Source organism: Leuresthes tenuis, unplaced genomic scaffold (assembly GCF_036924035.1).
Source record: "Leuresthes tenuis unplaced genomic scaffold, fLeuTen1.0.hap1 SCAF_8, whole genome shotgun sequence".
NCBI lineage: Eukaryota > Metazoa > Chordata > Actinopteri > Atheriniformes > Atherinopsidae > Leuresthes > Leuresthes tenuis.
The window spans coordinates 1,307,589-1,334,961 of NW_027325362.1; the positions used below are offsets into that span (position 1 = coordinate 1,307,589).

General features: G+C 46.0%; 1 protein-coding gene across 3 annotated transcripts in view; it reads left to right on the top strand.

The window, feature by feature from the left end:
* Positions 1-15,098: 15,098 nt before the first annotated feature.
* LOC140312707 (reticulon-1-A-like) overlaps positions 15,099-27,373 on the top strand; it is a 35,216-nt gene continuing 22,941 nt past the window's right edge. Inside the window, exons 1-3 of one of the 3 annotated variants that reach the window (XM_072390487.1) lie at positions 15,099-15,882; positions 23,394-23,447; positions 24,637-26,502. In XM_072390487.1, the coding sequence (XP_072246588.1) occupies positions 15,345-15,882; positions 23,394-23,447; positions 24,637-26,502 (2,458 nt within the window). In that variant the 5' untranslated portion in view covers positions 15,099-15,344. The remainder of the gene's footprint in view (positions 15,883-23,393; positions 23,448-24,636; positions 26,503-27,373) is intronic. The other 2 variants (XM_072390488.1, XM_072390489.1) reach the window with 2 other exon arrangements.

A 27,373-nucleotide genomic window follows, 5' to 3' on the forward strand; every position in this document is an offset into this window, starting at 1 on the left:
TAATGTCACTGGCTTGAACTGTCCCTGAAGTGCCTTCAGGTGACATTTGCTGTGTGATGTAGCTCAAACTGAAGTGACTTTAGATCAAACCATCAGTAACGAGCAGAGATTCAGTGAGTCTGATCACATCTGCGTTTTGTTCAGGCTGCTGTCTCAGTTCTTTACTTTCTCTTCCCCTTCTTTACCACCAGAGCTCTTGCCTCGTTTTTGATTCTTGAAACATCTCTTCGGGTATCGTTGATGGAAAAATCAGAAACACTTGAGCTTTATCTGTGGGTGCAGATCAGACCCTCTGAGTCTGTCACCTTCCGAGCTCCTGCCAGTGAAACAGCTGACGAGTCTGAACATTTCCTCCATGAAAAGGCTGGAAACACCATTAAGACAGAGCTCCTTGTGCTGACTCTGAGCTGAATCATTTTTACTGGATCTGTGACCCTGAGTGGGATTAGGAAGGTCTGAAGCGGATGGACGGATGTTCACCGGAGCCTTGACCTGCTTTGCTGCTGCCCTCTGCTGGAGGCAGCAGGAACTACGGTTTGCTCCATTAGATGAAGACTTTACTTGTTCTTAATTATTTAAACTTACCTGTAATTCATTTATTTGCTGCTTTATTTCCCTCTTCTTTGTATGTAATTGTTTTACTTCCCTTATTTGAATGTTTGATGTTGTTTTTCAGCATCTAACTGACGGAGTTTCCTTTAAGTATGAAATCTAAACGGACCTGTATGTTTTTAATCACCCCAACCATTGCAGAGTCTCTGTTCTGGACAACATTCACAGTCTGATCTATCTCTCATTTGCTGGTTGGAAAGACCTGAGGCGAGATTTTAGAGTGCAGCCTTTTTATTTTCTGTCTGTTAATTCAATTCAATTCAATTCAACTTTATTTATAAAGTGCCAGATTACAACAATTGTCATCTCAAGGCACTTAAGTAATAAATTCCAATTCAAGTCAATTGGAATTCAATTCATTGTAATAATAATCCAATTAATTCATATGGAGCCAATTCAAAAATAATATCCAGCTAAGGAAACCAACAGATTGGACCGAAACTTGTCTTCAGTCCAATCTCCCGTCCTGAGCCTGAGGGACTGTGGAAAGGAACGACTCCCTTTAACAGGAAGAAACCTCTGGCAGAACCAGAACCAGGAAGAAGCCTCTGGCAGAACCAGAACCAGGAAGAAACCTCTGGCAGAACCAGGACCAGGAAGAAACCTCTGGCAGAACCAGAACCAGGAAGAAACCTCTGGCAGAACCAGAACCAGGAAGAAACCTCTGGAAGAACCAGAACCAGGAAGAAACCTCTGGCAGAACCAGGAAGAAACCTCTGGCAGAACCAGAACCAGGAAGAAACCTCTGGCAGAACCAGAACCAGGAAGAAACCTCTGGCAGAACCAGAACCAGGAAGAAACCTCTGGCAGAACCAGAACCAGGAAGAAACCTCTGGAAGAACCAGAACCAGGAAGAAACCTCTGGCAGAACCAGAACCAGGAAGAAACCTCTGGCAGAACCAGGAAGAAACCTCTGGCAGAACCAGAACCAGGAAGAAACCTCTGGCAGAACCAGAACCAGGAAGAAACCTCTGGCAGAACCAGAACCAGGAAGGAACCTCTGGCAGAACCAGAACCAGGAAGAAACCTCTGGCAGAACCAGAACCAGGAAGAAACCTCTGGAAGAACCAGAACCAGGAAGAAACCTCTGGCAGAACCAGAACCAGGAAGAAACCTCTGGCAGAACCGGGAAGAAACCTCTGGCAGAACCAGAACCAAGAAGAAATCTCTGGCAGAACCAGGACCAGGAAGAAACCTCTGGCAGAACCAGGAAGAAACCTCTGGCAGAACCAGAACCAGGAAGAAACCTCTGGCAGAACCAGAACCAGGAAGAAACCTCTGGCAGAACCAGGAAGAAACCTCTGGCAGAACCAGAACCAGGAAGAAACCTCTGGCAGAACCAGAACCAGGAAGAAACCTCTGGCAGAACCAGAACCAGGAAGAACCAGAACCAGGAAGAAACCTCTGACAGAACTAGAACCAGGAAGAAACCTCTGGCAGAACCAGGAAGAAACCTCTGGCAGAACCAGGAAGAAACCTCTGGCAGAACCAGACTCAGGAAGGGTGGCCATCCGCCTCGACCAGCTGGGGTTTGAGAAGACAGAAAAGAGGGAAAAGAGGGGGAAAAACACCATAACACCATTCAAAGGATACCTGCTGGAACAGGGAAACATAGGTTAATAACCACAATAATGTCACACGGACATAAAATCATTTGAGAAATTAAACAGGAGGAAAAAGAGAGGAAAGGTGTGACAGATGAGGTCCCCCAGCAGTCTGGGCCTATAGCAGCAGAACTATGGGATGTTTCAGGCTCACCTGAGCCATCCCTAACTATAAGCTTTATCAGAAAGGAAAGTTTCAGCCTGATCTTAAGTTAGTGAAGTAAACTTTTCTCTGGTTATTCCAAAGGCTGCTGCTGATCTGTTTCCTGGAAATGAATCAAGTCATAAATGTTGAGTGCGATGATGAATATTCTGTGATTTCTTATCAGCGTGCAGACAGACAAAGTTGAGTCTGTCTCACTGAGGAGAAACTGGAAGACGGCGGTGAAAAGAGGCAAAAATGAGCTGCTGACTCACTTTGTTCTGGCTCAGTTGCAGCTATTGATCTACTCCAGTGTGAGTGTGGTGCTGGCCCAGCGTGACACAGCTTCTTTGACTTTCTATCACCTTCTCTGAGGATGTTAAAGCTTCACATCCCTTCTTCTGGGAGGCTGCAGCTCATTCAGAGGAGCTGAATGCATTCCTTGTTCAAGCCTTTTGACGACTGTCTTTCAGGTTTTCAGTCTTGTTTGGCAGGATCCAAACGTATCCGATCCCTATCAGCTCAAACAGGATCCTGCTGCGCAGCATTCACAGCATACCAGGGTAAAAATGGGAAAGCTCACGTGTCACGGCCGTGAGCTTTCACATCACTTTTTGGCCAGCTTCTGATTTCAGCTCCAAACGTGGCTGCTGGCAGCTGCTGCTGCTGCTAATTTACACGATGACAAAGCACATCAGCCTCTGCTGCTGCACTCCTGTCTCTGCTCTCCAGCTGACCGCCACTTTCAGGAGCCACAATCCTGCAGCAGCTTTAAGCAAAGAGCGACCCTCTGATCGAGGATTTCTGCTTCAAATCCTGCCGAGCATCACCCCCGGCCTCAGAAAGCAGAAGTCAGACATGTTCAGGGACTGGATAGAGTAGTGCTGTGATTGCCACCTTTCATGTGGGAGATCCTGGGTTCAAATCCCCTGCATGAAAGGTATTACCTCCAGTAGGGGTCCTTAGGCAAGACCCCCTTATCCTACCTGTAAGTCGCCTTGGATAAAAGCTAAATGCATAAAGATAAACATGTTCTATGTGGACTGTTTGGAGGAACCGGCACAGGAAGTTGTCCAGGTTAGATTTAGGGTCTAATCTTCACCCGGAAGCAGCAGAGCTGTCTGACTCCTCGGAAGGAAAGCAGATCCTTCTTACCCACAATTCTTTGCAGCCACAACTTTCAAAGCGACGCTTGATTATTTTCATGCAGTCGAACTAACGGTGATTCATAAATATGAGGACTTTTAAAGACTCTTTCCCTTTTCAGCTGCACACTTTGGTAATAAAGAAGATGAGATGGTATTTAAAGCCCTTTTTGTAGAATATTGATGGAACATTTGTAGTTTTCAGAGCTGCAGACGCACATCACAGCTGAGCTGAAAACAGAAGGTTTGTGTCCGCTGGATGTGGAACAACAAGCCACATGGTGACATTTCTCTGAAATATTTGGTCGTATTCTGGAGTTTTGGCTCATTTCCTGCTTATTGATGCCGTGTGTGCTCAGCTCTCTCCTGATTGGTCAGAGAGCTGGTGATGTGATCTGGTAAGAGAGCAAAGTGCACCATCACTGCTGAGCGAGAAACCAAACGTCCATCAGGGGGAATATCACGATGTGTTCAGGGAAAATGGGAACTCTTCATCCAAAACAAACGGCCTGTAAAAAAGGACTTTATCCGCCGTCTGAGAGGCGTTTAATGACCCTCCTCCTGCTCAGACACACGGTAAACATTTGGAAGTGATGCCAGGCAACCAGTGATAATCAGAGCAGCTGCCCTGAGCTGCTGAACAGCTAAAGATAACTCTGTTATGTTTTTCTGTACATATTTTCCCTTCAGTATAACATCATGATTTAATCTGTGAACCAGCTGCTGTTTCAGATATTTTCACTCAGTCACAAGTTGTTTCTTCTTTCTGAACTTTAACAGACTGAAATCTGACCTGTTTGGTTTGGGAGGTTCAGTCTTTCTCTTGGTTTGTCTTTGCGACTTTCAGCTTCAGAAGCGACTAAACTGAGCTGTTTCTGCCCAGATTTTAGAAATCTCACCTATTGTGTTAAAATTAGATTTAAAAAAAGAAGATTAAAACAATAACAAATAGAGATAATTACAAAATGTGGTGGATTAAATCAGAGGTTTCAGTTCGAATCAGAAGTTCAGACCCTGAAAAAGAAGGAGCTCAGAGAGCTTCAGCCATGAAGGCTCCAGCAGGACATTGGTGAAGGTCAGTTTCTGTCCGCTGGCTGAGGAGAGTTCAGGTGTGTTTACCTGCGTTAGCTGTCATCAAAACATCTGTTGTGTGATTTAATGCAGTAAAACAGGCATAATGAAGCTGTTCCTGCAGTCAGAAACTCTCCAGCTCTATATATAGATACAGATAGTTACTGATCCCAGAGGGAAACAGGTTAGCAGTTAGCTGCAAGTTAGCAGCAGATGCTAAGTTCATCAAAAGCACATAATGAAGCTGTTCCTCCAGTCAGAAACACTCCAGCTCTATATATAGATACAGATAGTTACTGTATTGATCCCAGAGGGAAACAGGTTAGCAGTTAGCTGTAAGTTAGCAGTTAGCTGTAAGTTAGCAGCAGATGCTAAGTTCATCAAAAGCACATAATGAAGCTGTTCCTCCAGTCAGAAACACTCCAGCTCTATATATAGATACAGATAGTTACTGTATTGATCCCAGAGGGAAACAGGTTAGCAGTTAGCTGTAAGTTAGCAGTTAGCTGTAAGTTAGCAGTTAGCTGTAAGTTAGCATCAGATGCTAAGTTCATTAAAAGCACATAATGAAGCTGTTCCTCCAGTCAGAAACTCTCCAGCTCTATATATAGATACAGATAGTTACTGTATTGATCCCAGAGGGAAACAGGTTAGCAGTTAGCTGTAAGTTAGCAGTTAGCTGTAAGTTAGCAGCAGATGCTAAGTTCATCAAAAGCACATAATGAAGCTGTTCCTCCAGTCAGAAACTCTCCAGCTCTATATATAGATACAGATAGTTACTGTATTGATCCCAGAGGGAAACAGGTTAGCAGTTAGCTGCAAGTTAGCAGTTAGCTGCAAGTTAGCAGCAGATGCTAAGTTCATCAAAAGCACATAATGAAGCTGTTCCTCCAGTCAGAAACACTCCAGCTCTATATATAGATACAGATAGTTACTGTATTGATCCCAGAGGGAAACAGGTTAGCAGTTAGCTGTAAGTTAGCAGTTAGCTGTAAGTTAGCAGCAGATGCTAAGTTCATCAAAAGCACATAATGAAGCTGTTCCTCCAGTCAGAAACACTCCAGCTCTATATATAGATACAGATAGTTACTGTATTGATCCCAGAGGGAAACAGGTTAGCAGTTAGCTGTAAGTTAGCAGTTAGCTGTAAGTTAGCAGCAGATGCTAAGTTCATCAAAAGCACATAATGAAGCTGTTCCTCCAGTCAGAAACTCTCCAGCTCTATATATAGATACAGATAGTTACTGTATTGATCCCAGAGGGAAACAGGTTAGCAGTTAGCTGTAAGTTAGCAGTTAGCTGTAAGTTAGCAGCAGATGCTAAGTTCATCAAAAGCACATAATGAAGCTGTTCCTCCAGTCAGAAACTCTCCAGCTCTATATATAGATACAGATAGTTACTGTGTTGATCCCAGAGGGAAACAGGTTAGCAGTTAGCTGTAAGTTAGCAGTTAGCTGTAAGTTAGCATCAGATGCTAAGTTCATCAAAAGCCCATAATGAAGCTGTTCCTCCAGTCAGAAACACTCCAGCTCTATATATAGATACAGATAGTTACTGTGTTGATCCCAGAGGGAAACAGGTTAGCAGTTAGCTGTAAGTTAGCAGTTAGCTGTAAGTTAGCAGTTAGCTGTATGTTAGCAGTTAGCTGTAAGTTGGCAGCAGATGCTAAGTTCATCAAAAAGCACATAATGAAGCTGTTCCTCCAGTCACACCAGAAAGACTCCAGCTCTGTATACAGATAGTTACTTTATTGATCCCAGAGGAAATCTGGTCACTTATTACCAGATTGAGCACTCGCCTGACAGCATGTGGATGTTGGCCAGTCAGCACACAACGTTTTAAGTGACAACAGATAGCAGCAACTTTATCTGCTGATAATATTCAAAGTCTGTGACATGGGATTGAAAGCTAAACATGAAAGCTAAACTCTGTTAATCTTTAATAAGAATTCAGCTGTGATTTGGCTTCTTTTTGGCCCATTAGCTTCAGTTCTATGTCCCACGTGCATATATGTTGACCTGCTTTATCTGTGTTATATATAGAGAGCCTGGCCTGTCACCGTGTGCTGAGTAACTCTATATCTCAAAGAGAAGCTTGGCTGAGCTTCTCTGCAGCTTCATGCTTCCTTCCAAAACCACATTTCCATTCAGAGTCCTCCGAAGAAACTGAGCGCTGTTCTACGGGTCCATGCTCCTGTTTTATAAAAATGTAAGTGGTGTAGTTTATATTTCCCAGGTGCCCTGAATGCAGCATTTGTCTGCTCCTGGCTGCATTCAGAAAACCCACTGATAGGTTTCCTATTGTTACGTAGGACTAAAATGGTTCCTCCTTATGCAGCTTTACGTCTGCTTCTCTGGGCTTCAGAGGGAAATATTGAACTCTGACAACAAAGTGGAGGAGCTTTGATGACTTTGTGAATTCATGTTTTAGACCAACGCACAGTATATATATAAATAAAGGACAGGAGTAAATCAGACTTGAGCCCTCAGTTGAAAAAGCATCGGTCAAACTGATGAATGGACTTCATCACTGGCAAACAAGGCTGTCTTTACTCTTTAATAATAAATTAAATAGACGTCTGGAATCCAATTGGTTACATCTCACCCCGACCCGGAGGTTCAGAACCAGGTCCAGAGATGCTGAAACTGTTCCAGCTGAGGCAGAGACTCATCCAGAACCAGAGGTTCAGAACCAGGTCCAGAGATGCTGAAACTGTTCCAGCTGAGGCAGAGACTCATCCAGAACCAGAGGTTCAGAACCAGGTCCAGAGATGCTGAAACTGTTCCAGCTGAGGCAGAGACTCATCCAGAACCAGAGGTTCAGAACCAGGTCCAGAGATGCTGAAACTGCTCCAGCTGAGGCAGAGACTCATCCCGACCCGGAGGTTCAGAACCAGGTCCAGAGATGCTGAAACGGCTCCAGCTGAGGCAGAGACTCCTCCCGACCCGGAGGTTCAGAAACACGGCCTCAGATCTGGAGGAGCTGCTTCACACTCAGCTGTGAACTGAAGGTCCTGAAGAACCCAACAGAACCACATCATCTGCAGAAACCAGAGATGTAACCCCGAGGTTCCAAACCAGACGCCCTCCTCCCCCCGACTACACCTCCAGAACCGGTCCATGAAAACCACAAACAGGACCGGAGACGAGGGGCAGCCCTGGTGGAGTCCAACACCCACCGTGAACGAGTTCTCATCACATAAATGAGTGGCCAGCAGTGTCCGTCTGTCTGTGGTTACTTGTCTTATCCTTCAGTACCATCCTAAAGTTTTCCAGTGACAACTTCCTAAAACAATACAGAGGGATCTTTGCATTTAAGTCTTGCTGTGTTATCTGTGCTAGCTTATTTATGAGCCTTTAGCAAGAGGCCTGCTGGTGCTGACTGTGCTGAATAGCAGGTCATCGGATGGCGTTGAACATCTGACTCGTTGTACCTCTGCTGTCAGCAGGTGAGTCTGCAGGTGTTGTTTTGCACAGAATCCACAAACATCCTTCTTCATTTACACCTTGTTTCTACATACTCGCATGTTCAAATGGGAGTCAGCCTGAAGTACATTTGCAGAACTCCCGTTTTTTCCCCTCCAGAGTTTGCCTCAAATATATTCAATTATCTTAACTTTTGAGGTCGACGTACACCAACTTCTAAGGAGTTACTGCTGTTCCTTTCTGAAAGATGAACATTATTGTTCCCACATTACTTTGTTAGCTGAAGCTAACGTACACCAACTTCTAAGGAGTTACTGCTGCTCCTTTCTGAAAGATGAACATTATTGTTCCCACATTACTTTGTTAGCTGAAGCTAATGCTAACAGCTTAGCCAATGAAGGTAACGCACACCAACTTCTAAGGAGTTACTGCTGTTCCTTTCTGAAAGATGAACATTATTGTTCCCACATTACTTTGTTAGCTGCAGCTAACGCTAACAGCTTAGCTAATGAAGATGACGTACACCAACTTCTAAGGAGTTACTGCTGCTCCTTTCTGAAAGATGAACATTATTGTTCCCACATTACTTTGTTAGCTGAAGCTAACGCTAACAGCTTAGCTAATGAAGATGACGTACACCAACTTCTAAGGAGTTACTGCTGTTCCTTTCTGAAAGATGAACATTATTGTTCCCACATTACTTTGTTAGCTGAAGCTAACGCTAACAGCTTAGCTAATGAAGATAACGCACACCAACTTCTAAGGAGTTACTGCTGCTCCTTTCTGAAAGATGAACATTATTGTTCCCACATTACTTTGCTAACTGAAGCTAACGCTAACAGCTTAGCTAATGAAGATAACGCACACCAACTTCTAAGGAGTTACTGCTGTTCCTTCCTGAAAGATGAACATTATTGTTCCCACATTACTTTGTTAGCTGAAGCTAACGCTAACAGCTAAGCTAATGAAGATGAGTTACTGCTGTTCCTTCCTGAAAGATGAACATTATTGTTCCCACATTACATTGTTAGCTGCAGCTAACGCTAACAGCTAAGCTAATGAAGATGAGTTACTGCTGTTCCTTTCTGAAAGATGAACATTATTGTTCCCACATTACTTTGTTAGCTGCAGCTAACGCTAACAGCTAAGCTAATGAAGATGAGTTACTGCTGTTCCTTTCTGAAAGATGAACATTATTGTTCCCACATTACTTTGCTAACGCTAACAGCTTAGCTAATGAAGATGAGTTACTGCTGTTCCTTTCTGAAAGATGAACATTATTGTTCCCACATTACTTTGTTAGCTGAAGCTAACGCTAACAGCTTAGCTAATGAAGATGACGTACACCAACTTCTAAGGAGTTACTGCTGTTCCTTTCTGAAAGATGAACATTATTGTTCCCACATTACTTTGTTAGCTGAAGCTAACGCTAACAACTTAGCTAATGAAGATAACGCACACCAACTTCTAAGGAGTTACTGCTGCTCCTTTCTGAAAGATGAACATTATTGTTCCCACATTACTTTGCTAACTGAAGCTAACGCTAACAGCTTAGCTAATGAAGATAACGCACACCAACTTCTAAGGAGTTACTGCTGTTCCTTCCTGAAAGATGAACATTATTGTTCCCACATTACTTTGTTAGCTGAAGCTAACGCTAACAGCTAAGCTAATGAAGATGAGTTACTGCTGTTCCTTCCTGAAAGATGAACATTATTGTTCCCACATTACTTTGTTAGCTGCAGCTAACGCTAACAGCTAAGCTAATGAAGATGAGTTACTGCTGTTCCTTTCTGAAAGATGAACATTATTGTTCCCACATTACTTTGTTAGCTGCAGCTAACGCTAACAGCTAAGCTAATGAAGATGAGTTACTGCTGTTCCTTTCTGAAAGATGAACATTATTGTTCCCACATTACTTTGCTAACTGAAGCTAACGCTAACAGCTTAGCTAATGAAGATGAGTTACTGCTGTTCCTTTCTGAAAGATGAACATTATTGTTCCCACATTACTTTGCTAACTGAAGCTAACGCTAACAGCTTAGCTAATGAAGATGAGTTACTGCTGTTCCTTCCTGAAAGATGAACATTATTGTTCCCACATTACTTTGCTAACTGAAGCTAACGCTAACAGCTTAGCTAATGAAGATGAGTCACTGCTGTTCCTTTCTGAAAGATGAACATTATTGTTCCCACATTACTTTGCTAACTGAAGCTAACGCTAACAGCTTAGCTAATGAAGATGAGTTACTGCTGTTCCTTTCTGAAAGATGAACATTATTGTTCCCACATTACTTTGTTAGCAGCAGCTAACGCTAACAGCTTAGCTAATGAAGATGACGTACACCAACTTCTAAGGAGTTACTGCTGTTCCTTTCTGAAAGATGAACATTATTGTTCCCACATTACTTTGTTAGCTGAAGCTAACGCTAACAGCTAAGCTAATGAAGATGAGTTACTGCTGTTCCTTCCTGAAAGATGAACATTATTGTTCCCACATTACTTTGTTAGCTGCAGCTAACGCTAACAGCTAAGCTAATGAAGATGAGTTACTGCTGTTCCTTTCTGAAAGATGAACATTATTGTTCCCACATTACTTTGCTAACTGAAGCTAACGCTAACAGCTTAGCTAATGAAGATAACGCACACCAACTTCTAAGGAGTTACTGCTGTTCCTTCCTGAAAGATGAACATTATTGTTCCCACATTACTTTGTTAGCTGAAGCTAACGCTAACAGCTAAGCTAATGAAGATGAGTTACTGCTGTTCCTTCCTGAAAGATGAACATTATTGTTCCCACATTACTTTGTTAGCTGAAGCTAACGCTAACAGCTAAGCTAATGAAGATGAGTTACTGCTGTTCCTTCCTGAAAGATGAACATTATTGTTCCCACATTACTTTGTTAGCTGCAGCTAACGCTAACAGCTAAGCTAATGAAGATGAGTTACTGCTGTTCCTTTCTGAAAGATGAACATTATTGTTCCCACATTACTTTGTTAGCTGCAGCTAACGCTAACAGCTAAGCTAATGAAGATGAGTTACTGCTGTTCCTTTCTTAAAGATGAACATTATTGTTCCCACATTACTTTGCTAACTGAAGCTAACGCTAACAGCTTAGCTAATGAAGATGAGTTACTGCTGTTCCTTTCTGAAAGATGAACATTATTGTTCCCACATTACTTTGCTAACTGAAGCTAACGCTAACAGCTTAGCTAATGAAGATGAGTTACTGCTGTTCCTTCCTGAAAGATGAACATTATTGTTCCCACATTACTTTGCTAACTGAAGCTAACGCTAACAGCTTAGCTAATGAAGATGAGTTACTGCTGTTCCTTTCTGAAAGATGAACATTATTGTTCCCACATTACTTTGTTAGCAGCAGCTAACGCTAACAGCTTAGCTAATGAAGATGACGTACACCAACTTCTAAGGAGTTACTGCTGTTCCTTTCTGAAAGATGAACATTATTGTTCCCACATTACTTTGTTAGCTGAAGCTAACGCTAACAGCTAAGCTAATGAAGATGAGTTACTGCTGTTCCTTCCTGAAAGATGAACATTATTGTTCCCACATTACTTTGTTAGCTGCAGCTAACGCTAACAGCTAAGCTAATGAAGATGAGTTACTGCTGTTCCTTTCTGAAAGATGAACATTATTGTTCCCACATTACTTTGCTAACTGAAGCTAACGCTAACAGCTTAGCTAATGAAGATAACGCACACCAACTTCTAAGGAGTTACTGCTGTTCCTTTCTGAAAGATGAACATTATTGTTCCCACATTACTTTGTTAGCTGAAGCTAACGCTAACAGCTAAGCTAATGAAGATGAGTTACTGCTGTTCCTTCCTGAAAGATGAACATTATTGTTCCCACATTACTTTGTTAGCTGAAGCTAACGCTAACAGCTAAGCTAATGAAGATGAGTTACTGCTGTTCCTTCCTGAAAGATGAACATTATTGTTCCCACATTACTTTGTTAGCTGCAGCTAACGCTAACAGCTAAGCTAATGAAGATGAGTTACTGCTGTTCCTTTCTGAAAGATGAACATTATTGTTCCCACATTACTTTGTTAGCTGCAGCTAACGCTAACAGCTAAGCTAATGAAGATGAGTTACTGCTGTTCCTTTCTGAAAGATGAACATTATTGTTCCCACATTACTTTGCTAACTGAAGCTAACGCTAACAGCTTAGCTAATGAAGATGAGTTACTGCTGTTCCTTTCTGAAAGATGAACATTATTGTTCCCACATTACTTTGCTAACTGAAGCTAACGCTAACAGCTTAGCTAATGAAGATGAGTTACTGCTGTTCCTTCCTGAAAGATGAACATTATTGTTCCCACATTACTTTGCTAACTGAAGCTAACGCTAACAGCTTAGCTAATGAAGATGAGTCACTGCTGTTCCTTTCTGAAAGATGAACATTATTGTTCCCACATTACTTTGCTAACTGAAGCTAACGCTAACAGCTTAGCTAATGAAGATGAGTTACTGCTGTTCCTTTCTGAAAGATGAACATTATTGTTCCCACATTACTTTGTTAGCAGCAGCTAACGCTAACAGCTTAGCTAATGAAGATGACGTACACCAACTTCTAAGGAGTTACTGCTGTTCCTTTCTGAAAGATGAACATTATTGTTCCCACATTACTTTGTTAGCTGAAGCTAACGCTAACAGCTAAGCTAATGAAGATGAGTTACTGCTGTTCCTTCCTGAAAGATGAACATTATTGTTCCCACATTACTTTGTTAGCTGCAGCTAACGCTAACAGCTAAGCTAATGAAGATGAGTTACTGCTGTTCCTTTCTGAAAGATGAACATTATTGTTCCCACATTACTTTGCTAACTGAAGCTAACGCTAACAGCTTAGCTAATGAAGATGACGTACACCAACTTCTAAGTAGTTACTCCTGTTCCTTTCTGAAAGATGAACATTATTGTTCCCACATCACTTTGTTAGCTGAAGCTAACGCTAACAGCTAAGCTAATGAAGATGGCGTACACCAACTTCTAAGGAGTTACTGCTGTTCCTTTCTGAAAGATGAACATTATTGTTCCCACATTACTTTGTTAGCTGAAGCTTTCTAGTTGAACGGTTCCGTTCTGTAACTCAGACAACCTGCAGCTGTGTTTAAGGTGTGTTTCCAACACAACACTGGTCCTCTCCTCACTCTCGCTGTGCTAACGTTACATTATCGCCATGTTTCTGATGGGTGGCAACACCCATTCCGAAATCCCGCCATTCCGACAAGGCTTTCCGTATAAGGAAATGTGCGTTACTCAACAGGTGAGTCCCTTCTTTCTGTTCATGCAATTTATATGTTTAACACATGTTTACAGATAAGCGTTATTAAAAACACAAAGTCTCGGCAACTGGAGGAGGAGAAGCAGACCGCGGTGGTTTTCAATCACACACTCCAATGCCACTTGTTTCAACTTTAATCCAGGAAAAAAAGGCTTACAAATATGGACCGAAACGGCTCCATAACACGCACAAGAATCCAAAAGAAACGAAAGTTAACTAAAAACAGCAACTAAACAGCATGAAGTGGTCAAAATTGGTTTTACGCATGCCTCTGTGCGTCTGGCACATGCGTCTTCGGGCTCTCCCACGTTGGTTTGTGGATGAAAGCTATATGTTCAGCTGTAAAAACAATCTCTACATGACATTTACTCCCAGGTGTGACCAGTTAGGTCCTTAAGATATCAACAGGCTGTATAAAGCTGTGTGTTTGTGCCAAATGCACAAAGCCCATCCGCGCTTCCCATAATTGGAGCGAGTATTCATAAATCACGTGAATAACACGAATAAACGTTTTTACTGCATTTTGTTGTGTTTTATACGTTCTATGCTGTCATTTCTCTCCTCTCCTATTGGCAAGGCAAGGCAGAATGCTAGCAACTGTGTCCTGTGCAGTAGCCGTGATATCTGTAATTGCAATTATTACTTTTGCATATGATGACAGCGTGCAAAAGACGCATGGGCTCTGTGGAGAGCTCCGCTCCAGCTGGCTGCTGACAGCTCACTGACACTGAATTTCTGCTTAATCAGTTTCTGTCTCGCCAGAGTTACATTAATATCTGTATTTTTATATTTGAAATTCAGGGGATTTTGTTAATAGATTATTAAAGTTTGTTTGTGAGGCTGTGGCCTCTGCATGTGCAGAGTTTGTGCGCCAAACTTTAGGGCGTATTTGCACCGGCATATCATTAGTGCAAAATGTTTCTGATAAAGATGGAGGTCTCCAGGTACAATTGTTTAATGAGGTTAATATATCCAAAATGTTTAAACGCAGTGATTAACGGTACACATGCATTACTACAAGTTACGCTGTGCACATCTCCGGCTTGGTCCATTACTGTTGATGAGAAAGCATCGTTTGCTAGCATCTACTGCTAACTTACGGCTAACTGCTAACTTACAGCTAACTGCTAACCTGTTTCCCTCTGGCATCAATAGAGTAACTATCTGTATCTATATAGAGAGCTGGAGTGTTTCTGACTGGAGGAACATCTTCATTATGTCTGTGTTACTGCATTAAATCACACAGCAGCTGTCCAGGTGTGGATGACAGGTATAAACACACCTGAACTCCCCACAGCAGCATGACCTCAGCCAGTATACAAAAAGTAGGTAAGTTTTAAAGGACATCCCTTCTGTTTGACCATCTGTCATTAGAGCTGTGTTTCAGATGTCTTATTCACCTAAAACGTTGCTTAGAAACTCACATTTTGAGGGCCAAAATCTAAAACTTGTTAAGTTACCTGTAACTCCAGCTGTCAGAGACATACAGTAAAGTAAGAAATACAACATCTTTCTCTAAAATGTGTTCAAATACTTGAGTTGAACTATCCAGATTATGTCCCTAAGAATAGTTCTTGGGTAAAAGTATGCAGCAACATGCCATATTTGGGAGTAAAGATTTATGAGTTATGCAAAAACTGACCGAACTTTCAGCTCCCCCTAAATTTTAGCCCGTTTTAATGGAGGCCGTGTCAGGTTACGCCCCTCCTACTTAAGCCGGCTCTGATTGGTCACATGCCATGTCACTCAGGGGTCACGTTGCAGGTGATTGGTCAGCGGAGTTCTTCCCTTCTCAACTTCACGGAGGCTATCCGAGACTCGGGTCCGACGCTGTGGCAACTGTTGTGTGGCGCACTTCATCGGGTCTGTCCGGTGTCGAAAAGCAGGCTTATCGGAGGGAATAACGGGCGCGGGTTCACAGCTTTCTCCCGGTGGAAGTTCGCAACAGGAGGAGGTAACCGAACCGGAAAATTACCGGAACTGAAACTTTTTCTACATCAGGTAACAGTTTGTAAGACAAGAAAAAAGAAGAAAGAAACATGGCAGACAGCGAGGAACAGCAAGTCTCTTCAACCACTCCGATGTTTAACGAGGAGGTGCACCACTACCAGGCCGAACCGGACCCCGAGCCCAGACAAGACCTCTTCAGCGTGGATGATATCGTGGACCTGGTCGGCGGGGCTCAGGACGCCCTGGAGCGGCACATAGCTGAAGACAGCGCGCCACACGAGTTCACAGAAACTTCCGAGGCCCTTCCAGAGGAGCCAGTAACGTTACCAGAGCCAGAACCGGAACCAGAGGTGAAGGAACCCGAACCGGAGCCCGAGCCAGAAAGCGCAATACCAGACTCCACCACCACCTCTATTGTTCCGGAGGAGCCTGAAGTAGTCGCCCCTAAAGCCGAACCGGAGAGCACAAAGATCGCCCCGGAGCCACCGGCAGCCCCCGCGGCCGAACCCGAACCTGCCCCCGAGAGCGACGCCCTCCCAGCGGCTGAACCCCGGAAAGCAGCGCCAGCCCCCGCAGAGGCAGCAGAGCAGCCTGCGGTGACACAGGAACCAGCGGCTCCGGCGTCGTGTGAGTATCTGACGGGGAAAACGTGCAGAAATGAACGTGGGGTTGAATTTTTGGCCTTTTTAACGGATAAATAAATAAAATGCTGAATTTTCTGAACTGCATCTGGACGCAAATTTTCCGTCTTTTGAGGTGAACGTGTCAGTGGAGCTGAACCGGGTTAGCATCGCTGGCTCCTCCAGGCATACTGCGCAAAATCAGCCGGCTAAAGGGCTCCTTTTGTCGGTGTAATCTTTTATTTACAGTTCCACGCGTTAGAAGACGTGAAATCGAGTTGTTTTGCGGAGTTTATGACCGTTTCTGTCCGGTAACGGTCGGCCGGTTAGCCGGCCGGTGATGCTAGCCTGACGGCGGCGGATGGTGTCTCATCATTAAGCCGACCTGCTCCTTGGCACCTGGTTTCACTCTTAATGGGAAAAGATCACCCGTGAATAAATGGTCGTATTTCATTGGAGAAATTACGGCTCTGTTTTGCGGATTTTTCCGCAGATTTAGCGGCAGATTAGCTCCGTTTTTTTTTTTTAAATGATGCGGCCCACCTGTTTGGTAAATAACGCCAGGGAGCGTAACTTGAGCTGCTGACGGGATGAGGTGGCATTATTCCCCCTTTCACTGGTCTGTTAACAAACTTGCTTTATTGACTTCATATCATCTGTTTTTAGTTTTTATTTATCTGTATTTATATATGTGTATAAATGGGTGTGATGTCATCACTGTGTCAGACTAACAGCTAGCTGATGCTAGCGGCTAGCCGAGTTCCGTTATCGGACACATTGTTTTTTTTAATGCATTTTTTATTATTTGAAACGACATTAAGTCTTAAAAGGCTGTTAGGTGTGAGCTATGTCAGGTGAAAGCTCCAAACCAGTCGGTGATGACGTCTGATGTGGCGTGTGAGGTGTCACATTATCTGCAGCCTCCTGCATTTGTTCGCGTTGCAACACGATTGTTGGCTAACGGCGCTTCTGACAACCGTGAATTGAATCATTTGGAGGAGAAGTGATGCGTTTTATTCTTTAACTGATCGACTGAAAGCGGGAAAAGTTGGCACGTCGGGTAAGGATGTGTCCGAAAACGGAAGCAGGCGTTAGCCCAACAGGGCGCACCACAGATTAGTCACAACAAAGGAATCCGCTGCGCGTCCACTCCCTGTCGGCTTCCCCGCATCTCCCCACCGCTGCCAGGCCAACATCACCACCTGCAGCCAGCCTGATGTGACCCATTTAGCTTCGGTTATTGATTCCGCCTCATCTTCAGTAAAACCAACACCCAAACCCCCCGACAGCCCGGCTCCAGAGGCCCGGGAGCCCCAGAGCTTCTCACCGGGCTGGGTGCTGCACAGCAGCGGTGTTCTGGTGCTTTTGGGCCCAGGTCATTTGTTGTTGTGCGCTGAGATGTGGCAGATTGCAGGTAAACAGGCCTGTTTGGGATCCTCCCTGAGCTGAGAGGCAGGGTGGGGCTGCTTGGCAAGGCCTCTGGTGGAGGTGGCTACACCATGAGCGCCTGAAAGCAGGCAGAACAAAGACGCACCACCCATCCTCATGTCCCATCTTATCAGAATTACTCAGGTTAATCTCAGCCTGAATAATGTTTAAAAGAGGCAGATCCGCTCTTTTTCAGCCACTCAGAAAACTAAACAACACATCTGATTAGTTTTTAGGAACAAAAATGAAAACTCTGCGATTTGTCTGCAGATAAATCTTCAGTTTTATTACTTTAAATGAGAAAAATGCGGCGATATATGAAAACGCTGGTCAGATTTGACTATTTTGCAGCCTTTTCTACATGAATAGTCATGAGATGCTGCATTGTGTTGCACACAAAGTCAAATTCTTTAAATTATAAAGAATAATATGTAGAAAAATTTGGTTTCTTTATCTGAAAGAGAACAAACTGAATATCTTTTAGTTTTTAATGTTAATCAGACAAAATATTTAATGAATTACAGTTTAAAGTCCTGATCAACCCTCATTTCTTTATTTCTTTAAATAAAAACAGGAAGCAGCTGCAGAGATTCACTGAAACATGTTCAAACATGAACATAAACCCAGAATCTGAGGCAGAAACAGAGTTTTTCTCAGTTCTCAGCAGCTTTAAAGTGAATCTCTGGTCTGAGCTCCTTTATTCTCCAACACAGCCTGAACCCTCTGAGACAAGCTTTCTGTCATTTCTTTAAGGAGTCTTCAGGAATAGTTCTCCAGGCTTCTTGAAGGACATCCCAAAGCTCTTCTTTGGATGTGGGCTGCCTTTTGTTCCGTTCTCTGTCAGATGATCCCACACTGCTTCAATAATGTTGAGGTCCGGGCTCTGGGGAGGATTCATCCCTCCATAAGACCTGTTGCCACTGATTTTCAGTCCACTTCTTGTGTCATTTGGCACAGCTCAGCCTTTTCTCCCTGTTTCCCTTCCTTAAGAACGGCTTCTTGACAGCCACCCTTCCATGGAGACCATTTCTGATGAGGCTTGGGCCAACAGTAGATGGATCAGCTGAAGGTCCAGATGCATCTCTCAGGTCCTGTCAGGTCACAGCTGGATTTTTTCCTCTTTCTTAAGGACATCACTTTCAGATCCTGTTCATCTGCTGGAGATAGTTTTTTTAGGCCTGACACTTCTTCTTTTGTCCTCCACTTGTCCAGTTTCCTCAAATGTTTTAAGGACACACTGCACACCATGCTGAGATATGCCAAGTTTTCAGCTAATAGCTCTTTGGGAATCACCTTGTTGCTGCAGAAATCCTATTTTCTGTCTGTCAAACTGAGTTTTCTTTGCTGTTTTTCATAGATGCAGCTAAAGAAATGGGAACAAATGATGTGTCTTTGTGACAAAGTGCCTAAAGATCCAGTTTAAAATGGCTTCTTTGCTAAGTTGTCTGTTCTGTGTCGACACAACACTGGTTCATCCCTTGAGTTAGGAGCCTTTTTTCTGCCTGAATGGGTCAAAGGTCAGAGTTAAGTGGCTGAACAAAGAAAAAACACTGAAAATGTTCAGGAACAAGGACTGAAGATGAGGGAAAAAGCAGAAAAACTGTGAAAGAGCTTCATATTGTCTCATGGAGACGGCCTACATCTTAGCTTTGGGTCACCTACATCCGTCAGTGTGAGTCTGAGGAGCTGTTGATGCAGTCGGGTGGATTAGCCGGAGAGGGCGGTGTCGCCGAGGCTTAGAGCTCGCAGTGGTGTTGTTCTCCGTTTCCTGGTGAAGGTGAAGGGTGTTTAAGTGCTTCACCCGAAACAACACCACCCGGCGCCTGTGTTGTTTTAGTCCTGCGTCCGTCAGAAGAACACGTTAATCCGTTTTAAATCTCCTCATGGCTGAGGTTCACACCCAGATGATCCTCTTGTCTCACTCTTAGGGTCTTAAGCTGAGACTTTTATTGAAAAATCATCAGTTTGATCAATCGGAGGAGCAGGAAGTGGCATTTTTGGCCCTTATCAGAGCTCATTTTAGGGATAAAAATGAGTTCTTACAGCTGGAGGAAGCTGTTTTTCCTCTTTGCTGAGAACAAAAATGTTTGTTTTTAGGGTAAAATCAGTGAGTGGACCAGTTAAAAACTAATCTGGAGTAATTCTGCCTCTGGTGAAGGTTTAAACGGAGCTGCCTTACAGATTAACTCATGTTAATCATCCTTTCAGGCGACCTTCATTCATGTAAAAAAGCTTCTTCTCCACAAAAACTAGACGATGAAGCAGAAAATAATCAGCGTTTTCATTCCCTGGCATGAAGGTGACTCGTTCTGCAGCAGCCAATCAAACGCTTCCTCCTGGCGCTGAAGGTGAGCCCAAAGCTGACACCTGCCCAGGTGGAGCTGCTCTTCTCAGCTGTACAGCAAACCGATGGATAAATGTAGGGGCGGGGCAGCCGAGCCGCCGATTTGTGGTCGATTTGAACGCCCCGTGGGTAAAACTGTGATGTCACAGAGCCGCCTGTCCTGCTTGTATTTATGAGCGAGAAGAAGCGGATCCTCGGTTTGAAAGCCTCTGCAGCAGCTGGCAGCACGGGGCGGGTCGGCCGGGTTCAGCCGGAGGCCGGTTTCCCTCTCAGTCTGAGTCGATGGAACAAAGGGAAATCTGTCTGACCCGGTTCTGGTTTTGCTGCTCAGGCTGCCGAAGGTCTGGAGGGAGTTTGGTCGATACTTTCAGCAGGATTATGTTGGATTGTTTCAGGACGCGTTCTGTTGGAGTGAAATGAACCTGTTAGATGTGTGGGTGAAGGAAGGCGAGGGTGGCGGGCCGCGGCGAGGGCTGCGGCGAGGGTGGCGGGCCGCGGCGAGGGCTGCGGCGAGGGTGGCGGGCCGGGGCGAGGGCTGCGGCGAGGGTGGCGGGCCGGGGCGAGGGCTGCGGCGAGGGTGGCGGGCCGCGGCGAGGGCTGCGGCGAGGGTGGCGGGCCTCGGCGAGGGCTGCGGCGAGGGTGGCGGGCCGGGGCGAGGGCTGCGGCGAGGGTGGCGGGCCGCGGCGAGGGCTGCGGCGAGGGTGGCGGGCCGCGGCGAGGGCTGCGGCGAGGGTGGCGGGCCGCGGCGAGGGCTGCGGCGAGGGTGGCGGCGAGGGTGGCGGGCCGCGGCGAGGGCTGCGGCGAGGGTGGCGGGCCGCGGCGAGGGCTGCGGCGAGGGTGGCGGGCCGGGGCGAGGGCTGCGGCGAGGGTGGCGGGCCGCGGCGAGGGCTGCGGCGAGGGCTGCGGCGAGGGTGGCGGGCCGCGGCGAGGGCTGCGGCGAGGGTGGCGGGCCGGGGCGAGGGCTGCGGCGAGGGTGGCGGGCCGCGGCGAGGGCTGCGGCGAGGGCTGCGGCGAGGGTGGCGGGCCGCGGCGAGGGCTGCGGCGACGGTGGCGGGCCGCGGCGAGGGCTGCGGCGAGGGTGGCGGGCCGCGGCGAGGGCTGCGGCGAGGGTGGCGGCGAGGGTGGCGGGCCGCGGCGAGGGCGGCGGGCCGGGGCGAGGGCGGCGACAGCAGCCATTCTTTGAGTTCTCCAGTTTACAGGCAGGCAGCAGGTGAGTCTTTGGCCTCGAGTCGGTTTTCAGTGTCGGACACTTATAGCTCAGGAGGAGCCGCAGCGGACATGTTGGGGTCGGTTCCTGCAGGACGCGTTGTTGAGCCGCTCTGAAGCCGCTTCCTGTGGGAAAGAATAAAGCTGGTCTCTGACCGTTCACAGAAAGCTGGGATGAAATGGTGGCTTTGAGCTGGGGGCAGGAAGGTTTCCGTGGACGGTTCAGCTGAAACCCGATAGGACCGGGCCTCGGGCCTCGGGCCTCGGGCTGGACTCCTCTCACTCTGCTGCTCAGAAATCTGCTGCTTTCACCTGACGGCACTCAGACTTCATAAAATCATAGTTCTTCTTCTCCTTCTCCTCCTTTTTCTTTTCCTCCTTCTTCTTCTTCTTTTCCTCCTTCTTTTTCTTTTTCTTTTCCTGCTTCTTTTCTTCTCCTTTTTCTTTTTCTTTTCCTCCTTCTTCTCATCCTTTTCCTCCTTCTTCTCCTCCTTTTCCTCCTCCTTTTCCTCCTTCTTCTTCTCCTCCTTTTCCTCCTCCTTTTCCTCCTTCTTCTCCTCCTTTTCCCCCTTCCTCCTTCTTCTTCAGGTGTGTTGTCTCGTCTTCAGGCTGCTCAGATAAACTCGCCCCAGACTGGCTGTTTGCAGCCGGTTTTAAATCATTTCACTGGTGTCGGATCAGAACCAGGTGGACTCTTCACATCTGGCTCAGATTAAAGTGTCTTTACTGGAGTTTCTGCCCAGATGTTGAGGAACAGTTTTAGTCCATCTGAACGAGGCAGACCCCAACTTTTATTCTTCAAAAACAAACCAAACAGAAACAGCTGCTTATTTTTCAGGTATTTGGAACATTTATCTTCACCTGTTCGTGTCTGAGCTGACGTCCTGTTAGCTGTGCTCTGATTGGCTGATTCCATCAACCAGGGATCCAAAAACTCATTGCTCTGCTGTGTTTTAGTGTTTCAGACCGCAGTTAGCGTTTTAAATCAGAGTTTTATAGGATTTTTACACAGTTATCCGTCCCTGGTGTGATAAGAATGTCACTTCTACATCTGTTCCAGCAAACATCTGCCGGACCTCCTGCTGTTCCCTCACAGATCAGTTCATCTTCTTCTCCTGCAGCTTCCTATCTGAACCACAGCTCTGTAGCTTTTAAAAACGGCTGCAAACAGCGACTGTGGGCGTGGTTTAAAGGGATAAACTGGCCTGTGGTTACCGTGGTTACGCAGGAGATCTGTATAAACCTGAGTAAAAGTGAAAAATAACCCTTTAAAGGACCAGGTGTTTGACAGATAACTGCATCTGTTGTCGTATCATTTCAATAAAATCAAACTTCTCCGATTTAGAAGTGAATAAAGACCATTGAGGTCCTTCTTTGCTTCTTCTTCTTCTGTTTTCCAGCTGAAGATGGATGAAATGTCCCGTTTTAATGTTGGGAGGATAATGCCTCTCAGCTGCAGTGAGGCTAAAGTAGCGATTAGCTCTTTCTGTCATGTGAAGAAGAAAATAAATACGGATATTTGTGTTTAAATGTGGTGCTTCAGAGGGAGAACGGATCAGATGAGTGAAAAATCAAGGAAAAGGACGCTTTCACCAGCTGTTTGAAAAGATCAAAGACCAGCTGCTAACCTTTGACCGTTTCCAAGCGCCGCTGTTGCTAGGTTGAAATCCGTGTCCAAGCACAGAAATGAATCGATCGTGCCTCGCAGAGACATTAAGAACCAAAGCAACGATCCTCCGCTGAAGAGAAAAAGAGAAAATAGTTTAAATCTGCTTGGCTGGGAGAATTTAAGCGTTTTATTCTGCTGATTCAGCGCCGATTGGAACCAAAACGATCCGCCTGTGGGGTGTAAAGCGGGCCTCATGTTTTCTGCGTTGCTTTTGGGCTTTAAAGGCTCTGCTGATTAGAAACTGAGGGTTTCACTGCCTGCTCTGATTGGCTCTGATAGGACTGGATAGTGTATGATTCCCACCTTCCATGTGGGAGATCTGGGTTCAAATCCCCTGCATGGAAGGTATTACCTCCAGTAGGGGTCCTTAGGCAAGACCCCCTTATTCTATCTGCCTACCTGTAAGTCGTTTTGGATAAAAGCTAAATGCATAAATAAAAATAAAAAAAATAAATTGGTGCATAAAACGCTCGTTTTAATGGCGGAACCAGAACTTTTCCCTTCTGGCTGTTGATGAAGCAGAGGCGTTTCCAGCGTCTCATTCGGCCTAATTCGGCTGGAGCTGCTGGACAACAGTCCAGTTTCCTCTTTTTTCTTTCTGCAGCTGGTGAAATCGCCGACGTGTGCTTGTGCAACAGCCTGTTGTGTGCTGCTCATCGCTTCCTCTGATCATCTGGAGTCCTTTCTGCCTGCCGGCGGAGGCTTCCTCACGGTGTGCACGGCCACGCCTCGCTGTGGTTTTCTCTAACGTACTGAAGCTAATTAAGGCTGTCCAGTCCTCTGAGGAGCTTCTGCTGATGACTCCCTCTCTTGGAGTTTCCTCTCTGGCTTTAAACTCACTGTGTGCTGCTTTCTCTCGTCTCTCCCACAGATGTACCTTCTCCTTCTAAAGCTCCGCCTCATCCTCTGATGCAATTCCCTACAGGCAAGTTTCCTCTGCTCGCTGTGCCCCTTCCTCATTTCGTACCTTCTTCAGTCCCTTTAAGCTGCGCTGCATGTGAGAAGCTGCAGATGTGTGTGACCTGGAGCATCTGCACTGGATGTTTGTGGTGCTGCTTGTGTTTTGTGCTGCATTGTGACCCACATGGTTGCTGTAGAGTAGCCCGACCTGAACTCACCAGTTAATTAACTGATAATGATTCTCCTCAGCGGCTGGCAGCTTTGCAGCTTTGAGAGGAGTCATCATGTACCATCACTGCACAGTTTGACACGCTGGGCATGGTTTATTGGCGCCAGACCTGGGACAAAGATTATTTTACCACCATGCATCAAACCAGGGTGACTACCAGACAAATGCTGGCAAATGTTGGCTGTGGGGGGGGGGTCTGCTTATTATGGTCCCGTTTACTCCAAAAAAACAGATGAGGCTGGAATTAATAGCCTGAAAAGAAGTGTTTGCCTCACTACTTTGTGCCTTTAAATACATTTTTAAGCACATTTTATTCAGGAACAGAACTGCAGAAGACTGAACCTCGCTCAGATTTCACAGACTTGCTTTAAAGGAAAGTAACTGAAGCTGAATGTGGCCATAACAAGCATTCATGGTCCAGACAACCTTTCTAAGGTGACTATAACCCTAACAGATGCATTAAATCTGAGGCTGTCAGTGGAAGGAAGGGTTAGAAACCTCTCTTTCTGCAGTGTCCACCCTCTCCTGAGCCTTTTCCCCACAGGTAAAATAACACGGCGTCACCTGGCTGTGGGAAAGTGTTGAAGGAGCGTCCCGTGTCATACTTTTTATTGGCTTCAGCTCCAATCAGCATTGATGGGAGGTCAAGCTGACGTTGAGGCTGAAATCGTGACAATATTTCACGTTTTCTTCCCAGAAACAGTGTGTTAAACCTCACATGGAGGCTCTGAAACGTTCCTACCGTCTCTAAGAGTAGCTGGCAGCTCAGTTTCAGTACTTTCCTGATGGTTCAGTCTGAATAATTCCCCTTTTGGAGAATTCGGGCCACAGCCAATCTTTCAGCAGCAGTTGTCTGGTTTTAAATCTCTGAATCTGTCTGTCGGTGTTTTTAATGTTCTACCCAGGTGTGGTGGGCGCTCTAAGGAATGGAGTATGTCTTTGATTTGTACTGTATTGCATTCTCCCTCCTTCCTTTCTACTCAAGCACTTGGGCAGAAGGGTGATTCCCCTGCTCCCATCTCTCCTCTCTCCCCTCTTCACTCACCTGACTCTCTGGAAGAGCTCTCTCTGACCGAGAGTCCCAACCAGCCCCTTCCTCCAGGATCGGCTGCACCCTTGGGCTCCTTCTTCGCCGAACGCCCGAGTCTTTCCAAGGACATGCCTTGGGAGGGTGAAGAGGGAGACTCTGGACCGGGCCGTAGTAAAAATAAGGAAGATCTTCTAGATTCGCTAGCAGGTCCTTACCTGAGTTTAGGGAAAGACCCAGGGCCTCATAATCCGTGCGAAGACAGCGGCATTTCCTTCTCACCTGAGGAGAAGCTGATTAGCTCAGACAGGTCCTCCACCGGTCCCTCCCCTGTGAATCCCCAGATGAAGGTTCCCGAGTCTCACCTTGCCTCCTCTAACCCAACAGAGCACTGGGATTCACCGTTTCTAACATCTCAAGGCAACTCCAAGGTGTCCATGGATTCCTTCACCAAGGAAACGGCCTCCGTTAGCTCCTCCAGACATGAGCCAGAGCTTCATGGCAACCACTCTGATGAGGACGATGATTTGATGTATGAGGTGAAGAAGAATAATAACCCATTTGAAGGCTATTCCCCACTGGCGGACAGTGGTTACTCCCACTTTGGAGACTCCAAACCGGACAGCAGGGCATCGAAAATGTCAGAGAGTCCAACCCCAGATCTGGTCCAGTATGGGCAGACCGGAGAATCCCAGGAGAGCCTCCCATCTATCTTGGACGAGGGAAAAACATTTGAGACCAGCAAGATGGCGGCTGACTCACTCGTGCAATCAATGAGTCAATTTTCATCTGGTCTTAAAGATGATGATGAAGAGGAAGAAGATGCAGCTTTGCCGCCGTCACTTCCAGACATCCTGAAGTCTTCCCCTCTCAACCCTGACAAAGTCGACTCCGGTTCCTCTGAGGGAAGTCCGGAGGAGCAGAGTCCTATCTTTGAGCGAAAGATGATGGAGTCGCCCAACCCTCCAATCAACCTGTCCGCCAACAACCCCTTTGCTTTAGATGCTAAAGTGTCCCTGCTGAAGGAGATGACTGAGGAGATGGAGGTGAGAGCTGCAGACAAAACCAAAGTCGAAGACGACAAAAGCTTCGGCGCATTCGACCTGGTCAAAGAGGCAGAAGAAACCTCCCCCGCTAAAGGCAAAGAGGAAGAACCTGTCCGGATTGAGCAGAAAGATTGGTTCTCAAGCCACGATTCTCCCAAAATGACCGAAAAGTTTGAGCCGCTTGACTTCCAGATCAAAAAGGCCGCCGCCGAGGATTCTGATTCTGAGTCGCCATCAGCTGACTCCCTGTCCCCAGTTCTGGAGGCCATGGCCAAGAATCCCGCCAGTTTCCAGGTAGAAACCGAAAAGAAGGACCTGAAGATGGAAATGGAAGAGCCGGAGGCGGCTGAGGAGGTGTCGGAGCATGAAGTCTCCTCCGAGGAATTTGAGTTCATCGAGAGACCACCAAGAGGCGTTATCGATGAGTTCCTCGAAGCTCTGGACACTTCCAAGTTTGCCTCCTCCAAGCCCCCGGAGATCCCCATGGATGACGATCTAAGCTTTGGGAAACTGGACGCAGCTCCACCTGCTGCCACACCTCCCACAAAAGCATCTCCAGAAGCCGAAGAAGAGGCCCCGAGTCGGAGCTCCTACCGCCTGCTGACCCAGGCCTCCCCCCAGAAGACCAAGGCCGAGCTGGAGAAGCTCGACATCCAGCCGCCGGCGGTCCAAGCTCCCCTCACCCCGTCCCCCGTGGGCAAACCAGCGGAGCCGGACTCTAAGACGGGCGCCGAGGGCGGCAAACTCTTTAAGATGCCAAACGTGAACGTGGGAGCAGGTAAACTAAACCGGCATGGAAACCACCCTCCTCAGTTTTCACCGTGTTCATCTCAACCATTTCATCTTCTTTAGTTCCTCAGCTTTCACTCGACCAACAAGCTGTTTATTTTACTTCCCATCACCTCCTCCATGAAGGCACTTTCCTTTCTTGCATCGTCCCGTTTTTTTGCATTTCGTTTCACGCTAACTTTTGCATTTTGTTGTGTGTTCCATTGTGTTTGAATCTCTGGTTTTGCTGCATTTTGTGCATTTTTCTCATTACAACAACCTAATTTCTGTGCGTCTGATCACTTCTTTTCACTTCATGCGGTAAGTAAAGCACTGTTTCGATTCATTTTCCCTGCCATCTGCCTCCTTTCTGGTCTTAGACACACAGTGGAAGACATTTTGTACACGACAGCCTGCAAACACTTACTTGTATTTAACCTTTTTGCCCACTGAGCATTTCTGCTGTGGAACTGGATTACATTACGCTCTGGAAATAACTTGAGATGCCTTTCTGCAACCCCACACCACCTTAGGGACCCCAGCACCCCCTAAAGACTACATAAGACTTAGCAGCCACTCCCACTTACTGACTGAAAGAGCCCCCCCCTCCAGCCGTCATGCAGGACTGCATCCTGAGGCTGAACAGAGTATTTCTGTCACCGATAACCTGGGTGTCAATAACCCGAGCGGTTGACCAGCTGGGTTATTTATAAATGGGCATTTCAGCCGGTTTCTGTTGCTGGTTGCAGTTTACAAACTCCTGCACGACCCAATCAGGAGTTTCAGATCAGATGAAGTGAAAACGGGCTGAAGTAAACTTCGTTTAAACAGATTATCGGTTCCTGGGAGCCATCCTGCACATATCCTTTCTTAAAAATCCA